At 39.8% G+C, this 22480-nt stretch overlaps 2 protein-coding genes across 2 annotated transcripts; one reads left to right on the plus strand and one right to left on the minus strand.

Moving 5' to 3' along the window:
• Positions 1-254: 254 nt before the first annotated feature.
• On the minus strand, positions 255-16199 carry exoc5 (exocyst complex component 5). The gene is made up of 18 exons (XM_036593431.1): positions 15988-16199; positions 15118-15212; positions 12947-13094; positions 12658-12852; positions 11142-11206; positions 10826-10854; positions 10519-10628; positions 9261-9305; positions 8940-9080; positions 8760-8839; positions 8393-8602; positions 5606-5753; positions 5394-5502; positions 5193-5313; positions 4994-5080; positions 4517-4625; positions 4179-4394; positions 255-1257 (listed from the first exon to the last, which is right to left on the minus strand). The coding sequence occupies exons 1-18, from the start codon at positions 16012-16014 to the stop codon at positions 1069-1071; spliced, it is 2124 nt and encodes a 707-aa protein (XP_036449324.1). The 5' UTR covers positions 16015-16199; the 3' UTR covers positions 255-1068.
• Positions 16200-16347: 148 nt separating this feature from the next.
• ap5m1 (adaptor related protein complex 5 subunit mu 1) lies at positions 16348-20531 on the plus strand. The gene is made up of 8 exons (XM_036593967.1): positions 16348-16661; positions 16885-17551; positions 17651-17878; positions 18028-18167; positions 19296-19381; positions 19494-19606; positions 19786-19882; positions 19998-20531. Exons 1-8 carry the CDS (start codon positions 16594-16596, stop codon positions 20078-20080), a joined length of 1482 nt encoding a protein of 493 aa, XP_036449860.1. The 5' UTR covers positions 16348-16593; the 3' UTR covers positions 20081-20531.
• The last annotated feature ends 1949 nt before the right edge of the window (positions 20532-22480 follow it).

The raw sequence follows: 22480 nt of genomic DNA on the forward strand, positions 1-22480 counted from the left end.
CATTATTCTCAGATAAGTTCCAAGGCTAACACTCAGGCAAGGGGACCACAGCACAGCCCACATTACACAATGTTCTTCCACACAGTTTGTGCAGTTACGTATTTCCACCAGAGATGTCGCCAATTCCCCAAATTGGCCAAAGTTACAAAGTGTGGCTTTAACAATATTGAAAGTACCCTTCAAGATGATTTTGGCAGGCAATCATAAGTCACTAGACCTATGGGACAACATGACAAATATCAAAATTACTACGATTTGTTTAACAATTCAATTATTTATTCAATGACTTATGTTTTAAGCAGTGATCTGTTCAGTGTAGTGTATTGTAGGTTTTGTTGCTTGGTCTTGATTATGTTGAATTAACTGCATATATAAACTCTGTAACTTGCACACCAAGCACAGAATTCATATTAGATCTCTATTAAGTCCTATGTTGGGAAGAAAAAAAAAACAGAAATTAGCTGTTGCTCATTAGTGAGTTAGCTCATCATTCTTTAGAGCAGCTTGCTGAAGTGTCTCCAGTGCCAGCAGAGCCACAAATATTTGGTACAATAAAAACAAATGCCAACAAACGAGTCTCTTCTCCTTCTCCCTCAGATCTCTGCAGAATTTCAAATCTGGTCCACTGTAGTTCATTCAGCTTCACCCACTCCACATCAAAATCCATAGAAACCTAAAGCGACCCTCTTTACAATGTTCTCTTTTTACAGATCAATATCACCTGTATTAAAATAGGCCTTAAAAATTGTAATGCAAGGACGCTGTGAAGTGAAGAATACATTTCAAATGAAATGCTGCACATTCGCATATGCAGTATACTAGTTAAAAGATGAGATTAGAAGGCAAAAAGCAAATTCAGAAATAAAACAGATGGAAGGGGGCATATCCATAAATATTCACTGTTCAGTTAAGGTGGGACCACACAGTCTCACATCCATGGAGAGATTGTTAATTTTAGGAATAAAGGAGTCCAAGAGCAACTCAGTTTGGCAGTAGTGCTTTTGCCTACCAAGTGGGCTGTTCTGATTGGACGGCTGTGTGGTGGGCTGTGCAGCACATTTGTAGTCATTAGCTAAAATGGCGACCTAGTCTGGCCGAGCGATAGTCTGCTCTAAGCTGCACAAAGGCATGTAGGAGGTTCCTGTCCAGGTTGGTCAGCTGCTCTCCGGAGCACACCTGTTTCAGGTTATCCGGAGCAACAACCAGGAGGTTGCACAGAGCATGAAGTGTATCAAAGAGCTGCAGGACCAGAGAAACCTGAGAAAGATACAGACACAGCTGTTACTTCCCTGATTTACCAGGTTGATCTAATACACAAATGGTAAAAGAGTAAATAACATCACCTCTTTAGATAAATAACACTAGGGCTGTAACAAATATTCAATAAAATATGATACATCTGATAATTAAAACAGTACAACAGTACAGACATTCAAATGATCAATTTTTAACTACTTTCATAAAAACAGAAATGAATGAAGTACTCAGTGTTAAAGTTTTACAGCTCTAGCTGTTCCGAGCAAGAAGAGACTCATACTGGACCTGATAGTAAGACATCATGTACTCTGATAAAGTAGTTTTCAGCATTTTAAAACACTCGATCATATAGAATCTAAAAAAAATATGGCCATCATTTAAGACGATATTTAAAAAAGATGATCAGCTGTGCACTGCTCAAAGCTGATGATGCCTAACTGTGTTGCCAGATTTTATTATTTTATGCTACTTACTATTAAAATGCTTGAATAAAAAATTATAATAAATTAATATGATTTATGAAATTAAAAAAGCAGTAATTTTACCCTGTTTCCAGTTGGGACGCTATGCAAAATGTAAATAAAAACAAAATGCAATTATGTAAATATATTTTAAACCTTATATTTAATTGAAAATCGTACAAAGGCAACATATAAAATTCTGAAACTTTTCTTTTTTGAAAAATATATGCCCATTTTGAATTTGATGCCAGCAACACGTTCAAAAAAGTTGGGAAAGGGGCAACAAAGGACTGGTAAACTTGTGTAATGCCAAAAAAACACCTTGTGGAACATCTCACATCTAATTCGGTTGAAGGCATTGACAGAAGGTCAGTAACATGACTGAGTGTAAACAGAGCATGCCAGAGAGGATGTGTTTTTCAGAAATATTGGTGAGGAGGGGTTCACCACTCTGTGAAAGACTGTGCAGGCAAATAGTGCAACAACTCAAGAATAACATTTCTCAACGTTTTAGAAAAAAAAGAATCTGGGGATTTCATCATCTATGATACATAACATCATTCAAAGATTCAGAGAATCTGGAGAAATCTCTGTATGCAAGGGACAAGGCCAAAAACCAACATTGGCTGGCCATGATCTTCAGGCCCTTAGGCAGCACTGCATTAAAAACAGACATGATATTTAACCATATATAAACAGGATCCAGAAATGCTGCCACCTTCCCAGAGCCCAAGTTCTTTTAACATGGACTGAGGCGAAGCAGAAAAGTGCCCTGTGGTCTGATGAATCAAATTTTGAAATTCTTTTTTCTTTTTGGAAATCATGGACACCGTGTCCTCTGGGCTAAAGAGGAGAGGGACCATCCAGCTTGTTATCCATGATTGTATGGAGGTGTATTAGTGCACATAGCATGGGTGACTTGCACATCTATGAAGGCACCATTAATACTGAACTATATAAAAGTTTTGGAGCAACATATGCTGCCATCCAGATGAGGTCTTTTTCAGGGAAGGCCTTGCTTACTTCAGCAAGACAATGCTAAACCACTTTCTGCATGTATTACAACAACATAGCTCTATAGTAAAAGAGTGCGGGTGCTAAACTGGCTGGACTGCACTCAGACTTGTCACCCCTTGAAAACATCTGGCGCACTGTGAAACGAAAAATACGACAAAGTAGACCCCGAACTGTTGAGCAGCTGAAATCCTATATTAAGCAAGAATGGGAAAACATTTCACTTGCTACAGCAGTTGATCTCCTCAGTTTTCAAATGCTTATAGAGTATTGTTTAAAAAAAGAGGATGCCCACGTCTCAAATTTTTGGAAATGGGTGCTGCTGCTGGCATCAAATTCAAAATAGGCATACACTTTTCAAAACAATAAAATTTCTCAGTGTAACCATCTGATATGTTGTCTTTGTACTACTGTCAATTAAATATAGGGTTTAAATGATTTGTTCACATAACTGCATATACTTACATTTTGCACAGCATCCCAACTTTTTTGGAAATGGGGTTGTGAGAAGAAGTAGTAGGAGGAGGAATGCACAGATCCAGCTTTCTCTTTCCCGATTCTGATATCGAAACTCACAATATCAGCAGATACTGAATACTGAGCCAAAATTTTTCATTTTTAAGTTTTGATTTGGCTCCCTTGTATAATGTGAAGTTACAAATGAAAAGATTAATCCAAAACATGATATATCTATTTTAGGAATTATTGGTAATTAAGAATTATTCAAGTGAGGTACACTATTTCATCTTCAATTATATTACTCACTACTAATTTATTTTAGGGCTATGAAGTCTAACTAATCACTGTAGAGATTTGAATTATCATCTTATTACCTCAAATCAATTTAAGTATTTTAGCCATAAAAAATGTTAAATATACTTGGTGGCAAAGCTGGTGCAGAGCACAACAGAATTAGAAACCCCTCCTGCACAGGGCTTTTACCCTGACACGCAGTCATGCTTTGTTAAAAGGGCTTTTATTTTGACACTTTTAACATGCTTTGTAGAAAAACAATTGCCCTTGCATCTCAAACAAGTTTGCCTGTAATGTAATTTTTCATAATAGCTGTATTAAGAGTATTTAGTTTCATGGATAAAAAAAAAAACAATGTTTTTGAAATTTGAAAATTTGGAAATTTTTGGAATGACACTGTTCGATTTTTTAACAGCTGTGTTTAAGAAACACCTTTGATAGTGGATCAGTCACGTCTGCTGATATTCATCTCCGTGTATCACTAGAAATAGTAATAATAATTTAAAAAAATGAAAAGTTCCAGGTTTTTTTTTATTCATTGGAATGAAACATTGAGCTTTTCTTATCCTTATAGGACATTCAAATATTTGAGATGGCATTCAATAGAACATCTGAAAATGAAAATATCTGAAAATTGCAGCCCTTTTTAACACACTTATAACCTTTGACCCTTGACCCTTGACCTTTCCTTACCCGGAAATCTTTGGCGCAGCGGCGGTACTCTGCCACATCACAGATGGCCAGCATGCCCCCCATGTAGTTGTAGCTGAACTGCTGCAGGTGCTCATGGATGAGCCTGTGGAAGCGCACGCCCAGCTCGGTCAGGACCGTGTCCACATTCTTCCCATCCATAGACCTCCGCACGCGCTCCACCTGCTTACTTACATACGCACACACCTTAGAGCACGCCTGAGGAGACAAAACACAGCACAGTTAGACAAACAGCAGCACTGTAACATTAGTAATGACTACAAATATACATTATACAGAATTTGTGATAGAATTCAGAAATTGTTATTTCGGTCTCTTACTGTAGTGTACTGTATCATGACATTGTTCTCATCTTCTGGCCTGAAGTCAGTTTTCTTCTGCTCAGTGGCCAAAATGTGCTTCATCTGACCAATCATGCAATTCAGTGTCCTAAAAACAAGCAACAAAATCAACAAACTTACTGATTGATTAAATGTTTTTTTTTGTTTTAATCCAAAGCTACCATATTCAACAACATTTATATAATACAGTGAAGTATTAAGAACGGTGTACTGGATATTGTATATGCTACATATGCTGAGCACTTGTTTGCTACCTGAAAACCATTTGGTGGAGGAGATATTTCAATAATATTTAAATTCTTTGTTTTGGACACATTCAACAAACATTAATATAACGTATTTGACTGGTAGTGTACATTATTATGATCTCAGTGTTTTATGTTCTAGCACAAAATATCCAGCCTTAACAGGTTCAAGCTCATAATGGACATTCAGGTTTAATAATGAAAGACCAACCGGTCAATCCCAGTGTCCAGCTTCACTTCCATCTGCTCAATCACCTCCTTCTTCTTCTGCAAGCACTCCGTCAGCTTAGGAGATGAACTACAGGAGTCACAGAAGGTCATAAGAGCCAGTAAAGGGAAGCAAAAAATAAAAAAAAAAAACTCTCCACCACAAAGATGCATATAACTGGCCTTTTAACACCCACACTCACCTAATAAGAGGCATGAGGTGATCATTAAATTGCTTATCAAAGAGGTGAAAGATAGTGTTGGCCTGCTGGACCACATCCAAGAAGTAGAGGTTGGCAGTTTTGGCGTCTGCAGAAGGAATAGCTGTGTAGGGACAAACAATCTTTTCTGTTAAAAGTTCACAAGCTAATGCAATAGTATGCATTATATGATTGTCTTCTTACCTGAAAGGCCAATCTCCAAGGCATAGTCAATATGATCCACACAGAGGTGCTCTACCAAGAGCAAGAAGATAGAGTATGCATTCTTAGGAAGGTCAGCTGGGTCAGACAACTGTGAAGCAAGAAGAGATACAGATGTTATGCTAAATGGCAGTAGCTAAACATCCATCATTTTACAGCCAAAAGTGCCAACAATAATATGAAATGTTCTTTGCCTTGTGACATCTCTGGAATGCATGGCGTGTCTCCTGCAGCAGGTTGACCACAACTTCCTGTGAGAGGAAAGTTTCTCCATGTGTGTCAATACTGGGGCCCAAGGGCAGATTTGTGCGCTGTCTGATCCTCTCCTTCAGCTCCTGGATACTGCATGTGTATGTGAGAGAGACAGAGTGAGCAAGTGTTGCTCCCCGGGCACTTTCAAAGGCACTCAAACACTTTATGCAGAGATGAGCAGGAATGTCAACCAGTCCTGGGAGACTACAGCACTACAGAGGACACTTAACGTACACTTGTCATTAATGCTGAAAAGGAAATCAACTAAACCAGGTGTGACACAGCAAAGACAATACTAGTCTGGGCAAAGCTGTATTCTTCAATGCCTGAAACTGTGCACCAGGGTTGGACGATGCAGACAAATACCAGCATTACAAATACATCAATGTAATTAACAATATAACCAATATTCTGACATGGTTAAAGATTGGCCTGCATTCTTTTGATCAAAATGATTTACTTTTGGGCTCCCGAGTGGCGCAACTGTCTAAGCGTTGACCCTATCATCAGGAGATCACGAGTTCGATCCCTGGTGATGCTACAGCCATCTGTAGCCGGGAGTCCAAGAGAGCACAACTGGCCTCGCTCTCTGGGTGGGTAGGATGGCCCCTCCCTCTCCCCATCACTCAACGCGATGCTAGTCAGCGCAGGTGTCTGTTAGCTGACGTAACAGATCTGGCAGTTGGCGCTTTCCTCCGAGCGCGTTCAACTGTCCAATGATTCAGTTCGAAAAGAAGCGGTGGCTAGCTTCACAGGTCTCGGAGGAAGCCTGTGTTAGCCTCCACCCTCCTAGCGTTGGTAGTATCGTGTGATTGGGGGAGTCCTAACTAGCAGGTGGAATTGGGGACGACTAAATTGGGGAGATAATTGGGTAAAAATCCAAAAAAAAAATTTTTTTTTTAAAATTTACTTTTATTAGATCATACGCATAACTTGTAATTCAACAAGACACCTATAGAAACAAATTCTATAAAAAATTACCCCATATCACAGAAAACCTTTTGGAAATAGAGAGCTTTAATGTAGTATGTAAACAGTGTTTAAGTTATGTACAATTCATTTCCCAGTGCATATATGGTAACCATACTGCAAAAACAGAACATTTCCAATTCATTGTTTTTTTTAATGAAGGGGTTTGGAACTGAGGGCCCAAGTCTAACCCAGTTTGGTGCTCTGGACACATAGCGGAGGGGATAAAGAGAAAATGGTCATGTAAAATTTAATTAGGACTGTTTTTGTCCATAAAACCACATAAATGGCATAACTGGAACTCTGAGAATAGAATAAAATAGACCAAATGTGGGAGATGGGCTCTTTAAAGTCACACAGACTTGTTGATGTGGCTTAGGGCACAGCAGGATTTACTGTGCAGCATAAAAATTAACAAAACTTCACCATGTAGCTGAACACTGCGGGCAGCCACTTTCGGTAGCGTTGTGCCCAATTCTGACTCCTCTGTACATATGGATAACACAAATTACTTTAACGTTGTTTCCTTTTATTAATAACTAGACATCTTAAATTTCCTAACTGAAAATGCAAATGTAATCTAAGTCCATTTGTCCGTAAAAATGCACGTGAATAAGAAGGAGAGTCAAGATTTTGTGGGCGAGTCAGAATACAGCAAACAGCTTTTGTCTAATGGCTGCCTGCAGTGCTCAGGTACTCTGTGAAGTTGTGTTCACTTTTAAAATCAGTACGTCAAACTGTGCCCTAAACCATATCAACAAGTCTGCATGACCCTAATGAAGACCTGGATGTGGCTTGAGGAGGTTGAGAGAAGTTGAAGAAATGTATTTTTCGAAAATATTTGAGTGACTATTGACTTCTAGTGTTTGTTAGCAACATTAGCCTCCAGCGCTAGACTAAAGAAGCAAACGTAAGACACCAAACATGTCTTGGCTGGAAAACTGTATGAATTAGATTTTTCACCAAATCATTCCTTTAACAAACAATATACTGGGCACCCTTGAGTAACAATGTCTTCTCCTGATATTAGGTGAAATATGCAATTTTGTAGTATTATAGTATTACAGTACTACTCTTTCACTGTTAAGTATAGGATGGAAAGAAAAAGCGTTAAATTCTTAAAACGTTGAGTGGAAATTCGGCCAATCAGGAACTGTTTTTCTCTGTGGTATCTAGGTAGATACAGCTAAACTACTGGTTACAACTTCAAGAGCTGAAGAGAAGTTCCAACATGTTAGATTAACTATCAGCAGAATTACAAAGTGACAGAGGGATCAACCCATCATGTTTTGATTTCCAGTCGGTGGGGCCAAATTTGTGAGAAAAAATGTCAAAGCCTTCTGGATGTTCCAGATGCATCACTGACTGAATATGGCAGCTCTATACTAGAGCTCAGTACTGAAAGAGTAATTGTGAAACTGCTACAAGCTAAACTATATGCTAATGTGCTACATACGTTACAACTGCACCAGAATGTAACTGCTGCACTGTTTAAGGTGGAACAGAAAATCTGAATAAAAACTTCAGCCTTATCAGAAAGTGTTCATGCAAATTGCCATTAGCTTAGTGCTAACAAACTATTAGAATCCTACAGGGGTGCTTACAGAATTTAGCTTTATCGTCAAACTGTTCTTCTCCTCATGTTTTGGCAACACTGAGTTTTGGCGATTTGAAGGCATAGCTGTAATAGTCACGTTTTGCCACTGAATACAACGATACCCCTCCACACAGACATCATCAGCATTTAAAGGGCTTCTTACCTCCCAGTGCCTAGTGGCCGTTTTTGGTGGTTCTTTGAGTCATAGTACCTCTGCAGAATTGAGGCACTGCGGGTTTGTAGATACTGCTGCTCCATGTCTATGTAGCTGTCCAGGTAGGTGGAGAAGATGCTTTTAATCAGTTTGGACAGAAAAGTGTGTTTGTCCGAGCCCAAGTTAAACTCTGTTAGCTTAGCAGCCAAAGCTGTTGTCCTGCAATCAGAGGAAACATGGTTTGCAATTGAGAACATTGCTCAAACAAGTAACCAAAACAGCCAAAATGATCTTTAAGCTTTTTGGGCAAAAATGAAGACAATAATAATAATAATAATAAATAAAAATGAAAGAAAGGAGACTTAGGGCAGAATACCTGGTGTAGAGGTCATATAGGTTTTTGAGGTACTGCTCCAATTCAGTGGGACGAGTATCAAGTGTTTCTCTTACATGAGCCTGAAAGCATGTAACTTAGTCACTCCAGCCCCCAGACAAGTGAACGGCATGATAGTGCCCATATCATTTATATCAGCATGTGTATAAGTCATAGGAATACCTGTAACTTGTTCTCAAAGATGTTTTGGATGAGTTTGGCCATCACCGTTTCTGGGCTGCTGAAGACCTCTCCCACTTGTTTATTGACTCGCTGACACAGAAGGGCTGTGTCCTCAAACACATCATTGTGCATGTACGCACCCTGAGAATGAAGACGGAGTGAATAAAAAAAGATGCTGTCACCGTGGTTACCGACAACTGTAACAGCATCTATATTTTTAAGTACATCTGCTGCTCCAGGCAGCTATAAGTTTTATATACACTAACACTTATTCTCTATTGCTTGAAATATTTTGAATATGTAGCCCAAAACAAGGCCCACCTCTTGGCACTGTTTGATGTACACATCTATACAATGGGCATACCCCTGAGAAAGAAGGCAAAGAGAGCATGTGAGACAATCACCCGAGACAATGAACAAAGACTAAAATATAGTCTACATTTGTGTCTGACCAAAAATTTAGTCACTGATAGTCAAATTTAAAGTGTTTCATTTAAAGTTTAATTTAAAATTTAAAATTCAAATTTAAAGACCATTAAAACAAGAATTCTGATAACTGATTACATTGGTTGATATAAAGTAATGCCAAAGTCAAATACCCTCAATTTCCATTCAAACCAAAGTATAAGTTCTTCATTTTTTTCAGTGTCAGAAAAAAAATCCAAAAACATAAATTTAATTGAAAATTACAATTTTCAGTTCTTAAGAGAAATCTGCAAAAATAATTTTCCACACCTCCAGAGTTGTTTGTTGTTTGTTTCTGGTACTGTTTATCTCATGGTGACTGTTCTGTTGGCCTACTAGGTATTGCATGGTTGGCAAGGATCCCATTTCCTCTGTATCTTTTAATCTTTATTTGAACTGTTTTTTCCACTTCTATTCCTTTGATTACCCCTTCCTTATGCAAGTGAATTATCTTGAACTTAATGGTCTTTTTCACTGTATATCAAACAAATTAAGGGTAGTCTCTGACTTTTGCACAGTACTATACCTTCAGATAAGCAAAAGTATTGACAGACGTCAATAATTTTATTTAAGCTGTGCTTCAACCAACTGTTAAGACTGTCACTTTGTCAGTTTCTATTTTCACATTTCCTAAACTCAAATTACCAGCAGAAGCTCACAAAGTCTTAAATGACACATTTAAAAACTGTGATCAGTGATTCTTTGTAGTTTCTTCTCTTTAGCCGTTTTGTTGGTTTCTGTTAATTAGCTCAAATTTTTCTTATTTCTTTATGCTGTAACATGCTAAAGGCTAGGTCTGGATGCAGCTATATAACCATGGGAATATAATTTTCTGTTATATTGACCTTGATGATTCAAGATAACCTATTCAGCCTGCACTGCTGTACAAAAGGTGAGCAGGTGTACTGCCAGCTTAGCCGTCAGTGCAAGGTGCGTGGCAAGCCCATGTGTATCAAGTGTTTTAATGGTGATATCTACCCCAATACCAATCATTTTATATAACCTTAATACCAGCATGTTAGATCAACTGACATATATCGGTAGGGCCTTAGTCTACATGACGCATGCAGAGGTGTTACAAGGAGCATTAACACTGAGAAGGCCTCTACCTCACCTTGAAATGTAGTAGGACTGCAGCCACTTCCCTCATGCGGCCAATCTCTCCCCTGCGCTGAGCTGCTGTGAACTCCTGGATCAGCTGCCGTTCCAGGTCATGGTATTTACCTTAGAGACACCACACACATCCCATAGTAAATGGGTTTTAACACATGCGTACAGTCTAATGGGCTCATACTAATACTGTAAGTTTAATTCTTGTGATACTAATCCAGTCTATTACTATAAAGCACGTCTGGATTTAGTCATGTTACCTTTTCACAAATAATGCTCTTTCATTTACTGTATAAAAAACCACTGCTTACTTGCTATCTTGGCCTTGACATCAGCAAATCTGGATGAGAATGAAGGAGAAAGAAAAAAGAAAGGGAGAAATACAAGGAGACACATTTATACAACCTTCAAGAAGCCATTTCAAATAAACGGAAAATCTAACAACTTTCTATAAATGAAAAAGAAGTATGAATTTATGACTTAACCTATTCATGACCCTTTACTTGAAGTGATTCATGTGACCAGTGCCATTTGTCTGACCTAATGGATCATTCTGATCATTCTGATGTATCTGTCCTTCCCCTGTATAGCCCTTTTTCAACCTCAACTGCCTCACATATTGCTTACCTGTCAAACGGCAGCTCCTGGGCAATCAAGTGCAACTTCTGAATGATGTCAGCAGCTTCTTTTATCTGCACAGGATGAAAAGGAAACAGATAGTGACGATAAGAGATAGTGAGAGCGAGAAAGGAAGAGATGGGCACCTTGCTGGCAAGGGAAAAAAATGGACATGAGAAATGGCCTCAGGCAATGGCCTTAAACCTGAGGATCAGCTTAAAGTAAATCTCTCTGTGTCCCCCCTCCCTTCACCCCTCCTTCCTCTTGTCCAGTACAGAGCTGATAAGAGCGAGCTCAGCTTCAGTACACCTGCGCCCCATCAGCAGCAGCAGCTCTACTAACTCCCCACTCTGCCTGGTGCCACCCAGCCAACTCTTCACTCTCACTTTCATATAACTATTATGAATGAGCTACGGCTAATCCCGTAGCAGCCTACCTAAATCGCCTCCCATAATCTGTCCCAATGGGCAGGCGGGAGGTCTCGCCAAAAACAGGAACCCTGACAAGAACTCCCCACCTCGCTCTTCACCCCCTAACACACAAGAAAAAAAAGGATCGGAAAAAGGCCCTGCCGTCCACATATCCTCTGTTCCCCCGTCTGCTATTCCTGCCTGCCTCAGCTAACATCATTACTGTGCTCCCGTGAGGTGGATCCAGCCTTTTTCTGCTCTGCTCGCCGAGGTTTTCTAAGTATCTGTCCCCCAGCTAAGATTAGCTAAATCCCATGTAAGTGATGTAGCCATCTCCCTGCAGTGGGGGTTTTTACCAGCGCTTGTCTCCACACTGCCTGGGCCCGGCCCTCCCTTTCACAGGGATTAGCCCAGCCTTCGTTCTCTCCATTTCCTCTCCCTTTTTTTTTTTTAACCCCCCCTTCAGCTATTCACCGGCAGCTCTTCTCCCTGTCCCCTCTTTTCTCTTCTGGAGGTGGGCTGCGTTTGAGAAATATTGAAACGTCTGCCGGGTATATTCCCACACGTTTCTCAGGAAGCGTGTTGGTGGTCTAATGCTAATAGCATCTCAGATGTAATACTTGCCACCCGTGGTTGGTCACACCACAACTCTTGAGAGTGACTTGAGAGATAAACTTATGAAGGGCATTTCCAATTAAGTTGGCATGTATCAACATTTTGCGCAGATCAAATCTATTAGCCTGTGGCATGTGCAATGTTAAAATGTACTGATACCTTTTGACAATACAGTTAAAGCTGGTTTAATCCACAAAATGTTCACTAATATCAAAGTGGTGGTGAACAATATTGATGTCATAGCTACGTAACATTTATTTTTAGTATGCAGCACTGACTAAAACTATGCAGAACTTTACAAATCCTCAAGTACAATTTTCCACTACAACACTACTTAGTATTTTCATAGCTTTAACTTTTATTTCACCTCAATAGAACATTATCAAACCCTTTCTAAGCCAACTCTAAGCAAGTTCAAAGTAAACTCTAAGCCATGCAGCACTGTGACTCTCTAGAACCCGAAGCTGTACAATGTTCATTTGTAATGTCAGAATTATGACCTTATCAGGGTTGTTGAAGACATCGCTGCGCAGTTCTCCATCTAGGAACTCGTTGAAGTACGTCATGAGTCTCTGGGCCTCGACAGCTCTCTGTCTTGGAGTGTTTACTCCCTCCAGCTGGTCCCCAAGGTGACAGACCTTCGTGGCCACATAGCTGATGTGGTCATCCAGCTCCTGGAAGTGCAGGAAGGCCACCTATGAAAAGAGGCAGAGGTTAAGGCTAGCACAGCAACTCAGGCATACCTGGCTCACTTCATTAAGCAACAATCAATTCATGATTGCTTCAAACCTGGTTGCTCCTCTGCAGCTCCAGAACCTTGTGTGCAAACTCCTTGGCCTCACGGTGGCATTGCTGTTCAAGCTTCTCCACTTTTCTCTGGATCCTCTCATCCAGTTGTTTCAGTTCTTCTATGTGGTTCTCAAACTCTTCCAGCAACCTAAGAGAACAGGGATCACAATCAGTATGTTTGTCCTACAAAAGGAGAAAAACACAACACTTTACTTTCAATGCAAAGCAACTGGATCAACTGTAAAAGGAAAACAATCAGGTTAAGGGGCATAGATACAGAGGTTTCCAATTTTCTCATATTTTCAGCTCCCAATAAAATGAACAAAGTTATCAAGTGCTAGGGCTGCATAATAAACAGTGGCCCAAAAAAATATTTGGACATTTGTTCCATACATACAAAAGCATTAAGTTCATTGTGTTAGGAAACAACATGTCAAAACTTGGCAGCATTTATTTTAAACAGACCACTCCAATACTGTCATTCTCTTTTTGTATTTTTTCAAAAGGCAGCTGGTTTGTTTCATATCAATCGAGCAATTCCTTTACAGACTTCTGCAGTTTTGCATCTAAAATGTCTTTGTACACCTAGTTCATGTACTTATCAATGAACACAAGCTCACTGACACCACTGTAAGAAAAACAGCCCCTTTCCTTACCTCTGTGCTTTACAGTCAGTCTAGTTGGAATTCTTCTCCAGACTTTCTTTACACAAAACTATGCTACATGTATTTTTTCTCAGAAACAAATAATCTGGAAAATATTTTATGAAGTAACCTAAAGAACTTTATTAAAGGTTACCAGTGTTTTAACTAGCTAAAGCGTCCAAAAACATTTTTAGAACCACTCTATTATTCGTTAAACATTAATGCAATATTGGCCTTTGCAATCCTAATACTGCAGGAGGTTGTAATATGGGAATGAGCCCTCTAACAAATAATTTTGTGCATTAGAAGCATCCTAAACAAATCTCAGACATTGGTAGCACAGGCCAGCCTTTAGCCATGTCACATCAAGAGTTCAACAATGTGCTTTTAATATTTAATATTGCAAGTCATACTGCAATCGTAATTTGTAGCAATATATAAGCAATGGTATTTTGTCAGTTTCCTGCATCCCTAGTAAGTGCTCTAGACTGCTGATTATGTTGCTCAGATGTGTTAAAACTGAGAAATGTTTTATAATCCTTTTGGACCAGGTCTCAAACTTCTGATATACATGATATACTGTAAACTTTCATCACCCCATTATCTCAAATGCACGTCTATAACTGCCCTTGCTAAAGTTCAGAAATATCTAGTTCCAATCAGAACATCAGAAAAGTGTGCAGAAGTACAGCAAGAAGGCACAGCAAGTCTAAAAGTATATTTACTGCGCTGGCAAAACAGCTAATTGCCTGTTACCATAAACTGCAACTCCTCTTAAAAATGTCCTTTTTGTGATATGCGAGTGTGCGTACGAACCCTCACACACTACTAAGAGCTTTGTCAGCTGCATTTCTAAGCACTTGCAGGACAGCAGTTGTAAAAAGCCCCACGCCAGCACATTTGGATTCTCTGGGTGGTAGAAAAACCATTCCAAAGTGATGAGTGTATAATCTCATATCACAATAATTCCTCCAACGCTGGGTGCAGCTTAGGGCCTTTTTCCCTCTCTCGCTGAAATTCGTTCTCTTCCATCATTTGTGAGTCAGTGGTTCAGCAGCTCATTCCAGCCTCTCCACGGTTGGTTACTTGAGATGTTAGTGTTAAATTTGGCCTGATGTTTTTGCATTGCCAGTGCAACAGCTTTAACACACTGCTCTACATCGCTGTAAGAGTCCAATATAGCAGAAAAAAAAAAAAACTGTGTGAATGAATGTCAATTAAAGAGGGTGTAATAAAGTAAGAATCCCACATATAATAATCAAACCAAACCAAACCAAATGCAAAGAAGACTAAATCAAAGCAGGTTTACTAAATTGACAGACACGAAATGTACGACACTGTGGGTCAATATCTATAGTTCACTCAGCATACTAAGCTAAGGTCCAACAATTTTGTAGTATGCCAGTAGCCATGACTGGTCAAAATCTAAAGACATGTTCCCCAAACCCATTGTTTTATACGCAAAAGCCTTTACAGAATGTAAATAATGTTCCTGAAAGAAACTATAAACAATATTCTGAGTCTTACTTTTTGGGGTCAAACCCCTCAGCTCCTCCTTTAGAACCCCCTCCTGGAGTTCTCCAAGCCAGCCGCTCAATGTACTCATCTGCATCAAATGGTTCCTGGGAAAATAAGCAATTCATAAATGCAAGATCCAGACTAACCTACCTACTCAAAAAATGTAATGCAGAACTACAGGCATAACGTTAATGAACCTTAAAGAACATGTGACAGTGCACCATGCATCTAGTGTATAAATATGGACACACATAGCTACATAATCCACGTATAAAACGAGGAAGGGTAGATGATATGCCTAGACCATATGCTTGACACATAATAATACAGTAAAACAACATCTCAAGCATCAGGCAACGTATTTGTAACCATTTCATATCATAGCTTATAGTAGTTTTTAGAGCTGCTTCAAACGTAGTTATGGTTCCTACCACCACTACTGCGAACAATTCTAACTCTAACATAGACAGTATGAGACAAGCAGCTAGATAGTAAGCTAGATACATATACAATTACACTAGCCACACAGTCCTCTGATGGACTGTTTCACGTTTGAACTTGCTGCAAACCAATGAGCTACAAAAAAAAAGCTAGAAATGGGCTCTGCACGGTGCTTATTTCACTTCACAATCCAGAACTGCAGCATTCACTCCCGTCAATGCTAGCAAGCTAACCGCTATGGCTTTTGTGCAATAAGCAGGTGCAGACAAAAGAGCACATTTGACTATCAGCACTTCAGGGTTTAACATTTACGATTTATCCATCCAAACTACTCTAGCCTAAATATTTAACGATTTAGCTGAGTTATTGAGCAAGCTAACTAGCTAGCTAGCTAGCTGACTAGCTAAGCTGTTAGCTTGACTAGCAACCGCAACTTACCTCAAATAACTGAGCGGTCGTGGCCATTGTTTACTGCGACAGCGAGATATTACAGAGAGCTAAATAAAGTCCGACAAACTCGTTTTAAATCAGGACCCAGTCGCTAAATTTCGACAGGGTCTGCTAGGCTTGTTTACTCTAAATCAAGGCCCTCTGCTTCCTGCATCCAGCTGCCATGACCGGGCCGGAAACGAAGGGAAAAAGTCCTACTAGCGAAAGTGAGCCCTTAGCGGCAGGTCTGAGATCAGCTCCTACTCTGTTGTGTTGTATGTGGAGCGGAAGGTAAAGGCGTGAACCTGATCCGACATCAGCGCTGATGGCGAGGCAAGCCATCAGTCACGCCCCTGCGTGTCACATGCAGCTTCAAAACAGGAAACGTCAACAGGAGTGAAGGTTTAACACTTTAATTCGTAGTTTTATTGATTTGTTAGCTCATGCAGCCGTTCACTGTGCACTATAGTTGTTTTTCAACTCATTGAAGGGCAGATATTCTCTGGACGAGGAGATGTGACTGCTGAGTTTCACAGTTAGCCAGCTACCATGTCAGAATGTTAATACTAGTCAGCTTCCTCTGTTTATCGATACAGTAAAAGTAGCGGATTCTCGATGAGTATACGGGCCCTGTGGGTTGTTTCTTACGACAAGGGTGAATCTGGAAAAGTGCGATTTTCCAGGTAAGCAAACAAATTGTCACCTTTATGCTTTTTTGCACAGAAAATGCGTTGCTATTTTTTCTTTTCAATTGAGTCATATTGTTTGGAGCTGCTCGTGCTGCGCTCGCGTGCTGTGAAACAAAATATAACCTCACTGAAATGTTATTTTATAGCCACCATTTGACTAACATTTAAGGGGGTATTGTCATTCAATCGCAGTTTTTCTCTGTGGTCTTTCATTCAGACGGTACCCCACAGTGGAGTTCCGTGCTAAATCCCTGGCAGGAGCTCAGTATGTGGCTGTTCCTGAGGACCGTCTTATACCCCAGCTCCTGCTGACCGAGCTGGGCCTGATAGACCCTGAGAAGCCCTATGTGGTCGTACGGGACGACTGTGCCCGTCAGCAGCGCTGCCCTGCTGTGGAGCTACGTGTCGGTGGTCCAGGTGGGAGAACCCTGTGGCCCCTGCTAACCATCAACCAGGGTGGGCTAATCCTAGCCTGTCTTCCTCTAGTTGAAGCCCCGCCTGATCCTAGACCTCCTCTCCCCAGCCTGGCTTCAGTCTCTCAGGGCTTAGCTCTTCTCTCAGGCCTGCAGGGTTTTCTTTGTGGCACAGGGGGTAAACTGCCAGAGCCTGATGTGTTGGCCTCCCGCTTGGCCGCTCTCCCCTCAGTGCTTCTGCAGGTTTGTCCTCTAGGGACGCCCTTGGACGTCCCCCCTCAGGCTGGAGTGTTGCCTGCCACTGTGGCTCCAGGCCCAGGAGGTGCTCAGAAGCAGCCAGCCTGGAAAGCAGGAGTCCATCGAGGCAGAGCGGTGGTGAACGTGGCCCTCACAGAGATGGTGAGGTCCATGCAGTATGGCAACAGGAACAAGCAAGATATGTGGGATGTGTATGGGATGGTGATGTGCAAAGTGAGTGTAATCTCCTTTTTGTGTGTGTCATCAAAATAATAATTTTTCTGTGTTGATTAACCCAAATCTCCCATCTGTTTTCATGTATTTTGGTTTTAGTGTGAGGTGGAAGGAGTTCTACCCAACGTCACAGTCACCCTTACTTTGCCACCCAATGGTTCACCTCTGCAGGACATCCTCGTCCATCCCTGTGTCACATCTCTAGATTCCAGCATTCTCACAGCCAGCAGCGTGGATGAGAATGATGGCTCAGCCTTTTCAGGGCCATACAAATTTCCCTTCTCTCCACCTCTGGAGTCTTTCAGACTATGCAGTTACACCTCACAGGTAGGCCTACACATCTACTTATTACAATATGTTAGAGACCTGTTGATATAAACATTTTTCACTCTATTACTAATCTCAAGGCACTGCTATCAACAGGGTACGCACATTATTTGAAATTCATTTTTAATCAACTTCTCTTTGTGACACAGGTACCTGTGCCGCCTATTCTTGGCTCCTACCAGGTGAAAGCAGAAGAGAACCTGCTCAAGTTGAATGTCGTCCTCAAGCTCCATGAAAGTGTCAGAAACAGTTTTGAATACTGTGAGGCACAGCTACCGTTTTTCAACAGGTGATGCATTTCACAAATCTGACTTATTTAGCTTCTAGTGTTGTAGGAGGTAAGAAGAGATGAGTGAAATTTGAGGTGAATGAACGTTATTTAAGTTGAAGTCCAGCTGATTCATAAACACTGTTTCTTCTCTCTTCCCCAAGCTTCTTAAAGAGAAATTCCTTGGATTTTTTCTAAATTTTTTGCATAGTTAATTTGTTAAGATGTAAATGTCATTCTGAGTGGTTTGATGCAAAACACTCCATTGTAGAGAAGCTTAGAGTTAGAATTGTTCGCAGTAGTGATGGTAGGAACCATACATTTGAAGCAGCTATAAAAGCTACTATAAGCTGTCATATGAAATGGTTACAAATGCGTTGTATGATGCTTGAGATGTTGTTGTACTATAGTTTTGAGAATGTTTAAGCCTAAAACATATTTTTACAAATACATTCATCGCCGAGTGGTACATGCTGAGTGTTGTGAAGCAAAGTTGCCCCCAAAACCCTTTTTTTCCAGATTTACCACTTTTTTTACCATTATCAACATTACATATTGAAATTCAGAAGACACGTGTAGCCTCATTGGTCATTTCTGATAGTAAATAAAATGGCTATACTTGACCTGTGGTTCCTTTCACTGCCACTGTAATAAAGTTACAGTAAGTCAGTAAGTTTCTCTACATTACACAGTAAAAAAAATCTGCAATAAAAAATCACATCAAACCTTGCTGAATGACTGACTACTGAATTATGCAGCAATTTTGGGATGGAAATCTTCTTTATCTCACCTTTCACTCCTATTGGGCCTCATTCACCAATATCTTCCTAAGTTTTTTCTTAAATCTGTTCTTAAGAAAGGTCCAAAGCAAAAGTCACTTCAGCTGAGGAAGGGATTGTTAATGAATTGACTAGCTAGATCAGGTGTGTTAGAGCAAGGAAAATTAAATACAAGAAAAAAGTAGGAAGATGGACCCCTTAATAGACTATGCAAGTGTACTGTACACAATTCCAAATGAATTAATTAAGAGCACAGTGTTTATCAGATCTGTAGTGTTCTACTCATTAGTTGGCCTGTAAAGCACTACTGAGGTAAGATCTATACGGCTGTATTTGAGGCAATTCCTAATGCACTTATTCTTCTGTACAGACACCAAATAGGCAGTGTGGATGTAAAGGTGAGTTCAGGACAGTTAGAGGTGTCTAAAGAGAAGAATCTGCTGGTTTGGGTTCTTGGTAAGTCTATGCTCAACGTTAGTATTGTCGGTGTTTTAACTATGGATTACAATTAATAGTCACAACATAATTTAATTTGAGTTTTTTTTTTTTGTTTTTTTAAACTTGTCAGGTCAGAAGTTTCCAAAGTCGCGAGAGGTAACTCTGGAAGGTAGCGTGAATTTCTCTGGGCATCTTTTTGGACCAACAGACCCTCTGTGCACAGATCTCACTGCATACATAAAGGTGAGTGTGAATTCTGTGTAAATTTTGGATAAATATGTGTACTCGTATTTTATATAGTTTGAGGTTGAACAAGCTGATCTTTCTAAATTTCTGATTACATAATACACAGTTGATGTGACGTATTAGTGATTAATAATTATTTACTATTATCTCAGTGATATTTGTTGTCTTGTTTTCAGCTCTTCTTCCGAGTACCAGATTTGACCTTATCTGGATGCTGTGTGGACCAACACTCTGTGCAGGTGTATTCCTCAGCAAAACCACGCATTGTCACAAGTGGGTGTTTCAGTCATTCATTCTGTATTATGTAACTAATATACATCAATGAATGGAGATATGAGAGGTGTACATAAGGACAAAATTAACTTATGAACTCCATTTTTCCCCATAGCGCGAGAACTGGTGTCTTCTGAATATTACATCTGGAACTCCACTGGAGATGCTCCTTTGTCCTCTGGACTCATGATATTGTAGCATCATGATTCACTGCCTTAATATTGACCTTAATAACTGAGCTGATCACTATCTGCTCTTTTCAGGTGCTGGCAGGGAATCAGGTTTAGGCAATTGGATTAAGTCAGGTGACAAATTAGATTAGATTTAGATTAGACAATTAGATTTTTACACATTAGTTAATTAATTGACAGAGTGGCACTAAGTGAACGAAAGGCTGTGCCTACAGCTTGTAAACAAGAGGTATGCTACAGCCTGTCATAGTCAACATAGGCCATAGAGTAAACAGTGTCTTTCATTTCCACCCTGCAATTCACCATATTTCAGTGCCTTGTTGCTCTTTGTTTTGGTTTATTCTTGCAAAGAGAAGAAAACCTTACCCTCCATGGACAGAGCAGAGTCTATTAGTGAGTCAAAGTTTTATATGTGAGGATCTTTGGTGCTGAATGAAATAAAAAAAAATCTTTATACAGTTCTGGAGTGTTTTTGCCGATTTTGGCTAGTGATGTGTTCATTTGATTTCAATTAATTGCTCCTTCATTTTGCTTTAGACAGCACTCGTTAGTTGTTGTCCCAGTTAGCCTTTCAGTCAGTCTGTAAAGGGGAGTCCTCGAGCTCTTTCACAAGAGGGCTTTAGGCCCTGTCTGTGTTTGCTGGGGTTAGTAATAGACTGACTGACTGACATGGAGAGGGGCGACTGAGAAAGAGGAAGACTAAACTGGTATCCAGAGGGAGAGTTAATTACTCCACAGTGGCCCTTAGAAGCCCCCCTTTAGCTTGTCTCTGCTTCTTAATACTCTACAACAAAAGTTTTCAAAGCCCTAATATAATAGTCATCCAGCAAGCAACCTTAAGGGGAATTCCACTGATTTTTCTGAATTTCTGTATAATTAAATCATTAAGATGTAAACAAAGTCAAAGTAGTTTGATGTGAAATGCTCTGTCAGAATTGTTCACAGTGGTGGTGATAGGAACCAGACATCTGAAGAGTTTAACACCTCTAGAAGCACCCTCACTGCAAGTTATTACATGAAATGGTTATGAATACGGATGACTGAGAAATTGTTTTATGATTTTAGCCTAAAACTTATTTTTTTTTAAATCTCTCTCCATGGTGGAGAGCTACATGCAGGGTGTTGTAAAGCCACATAATCTCCAGAGAAAACTTTTTTTTTTCAGATTCACAACTATTTTACCATCATCAACATATAAACTCAGGAGACACCTGTAGGTTCACTGCTGCTTTAGGATAGTAAATAAAATGGCTATATTTGCATTGTAGACATCACCGCCCCTGCTTCCTATCTCAGTTAGTACATTTCTCTACAGTGAACCATTTCATAGCGAACCACATTGAATGATTTTGTTTACATCTTTGTGGGATCGAATTATGCAGAAATTTTGAAAATCAATAACTGGTTTTTAATGACTGCAATATAAACCATATAACATGATATAACACTGACATCTAGTCTGTTTTAGATGTCATCTCACATTAAAGACGGAGTGTCATAGGCCACAGAAATTCATAGCGTAAAAGGGAAAGTTTAAAAATTTCTGCCTATTTCAATGTATATATATATGTATATTAAATCATCTCCTGCTAAATTGTGACACAGTATGTATTACTATTTTGGCCCAAAATTGCACTAGGAGGTCCCTTAGATGAGACAACAGTGTGAAAGAGCACTGGAGCCAGGCGAGAGCTCTCCACTGAGGTAAGCCTTTGTTTGTGAGCTTTATTGTCTGCTGTGTCTATTGGTCATCTCTGTCGCTCTGACATAGCAAGACTGTGTTCTCACAAGGATTTCCTCCGTGGAAACCCATTGACCATACCCAATCTATTGGCAAGATCCAATCACTCACAAGGTACTCTTCACCTCTTTACTGTGCAGAAGCATGCGGCACTTACTCTGGGACTTACTTTAGAGCTGTCTGTGTTGAAGTATGTGTTTGTCTGAAGAAATCTGTCAGACCACTCTGGACCACAGCTGGATTCTCTCCTGGAGTCCAGCATGGCCATATAAGGAATTTTCAATAAAATTTTTCATTTTCTCCTGATCCCTGAGCACTTTGATTTTAAATACAACATAATTTAGGTTGTGACATAACGAACTGTATAATTGCAATGCTGTACATTAATAATAATTTATGTATATTTCTTCTACAAACTCTTATCAGCTCCATCACATGCTTTAAAGCACTATGAGAGCTTCTCAGAGATGTGCAAAGATGGCATTTTAAAAAAATACTTTTAAAATATTTTTTACATTTTCATTTAATACTGTCAATAATAACACTGGCATGCGGCACCTACTGAGATTTGATCTCCACTTTTGAAATGCGATGAATTCCAATTATTAATTTATTTTAACTAATTTCTTGACGTTACACAGCCTTTGCAGTCATTTTAAATTCTTG

This window comes from Colossoma macropomum, unplaced genomic scaffold, assembly GCF_904425465.1.
Source record: "Colossoma macropomum unplaced genomic scaffold, Colossoma_macropomum, whole genome shotgun sequence".
NCBI classification, from domain to species: domain Eukaryota; kingdom Metazoa; phylum Chordata; class Actinopteri; order Characiformes; family Serrasalmidae; genus Colossoma; species Colossoma macropomum.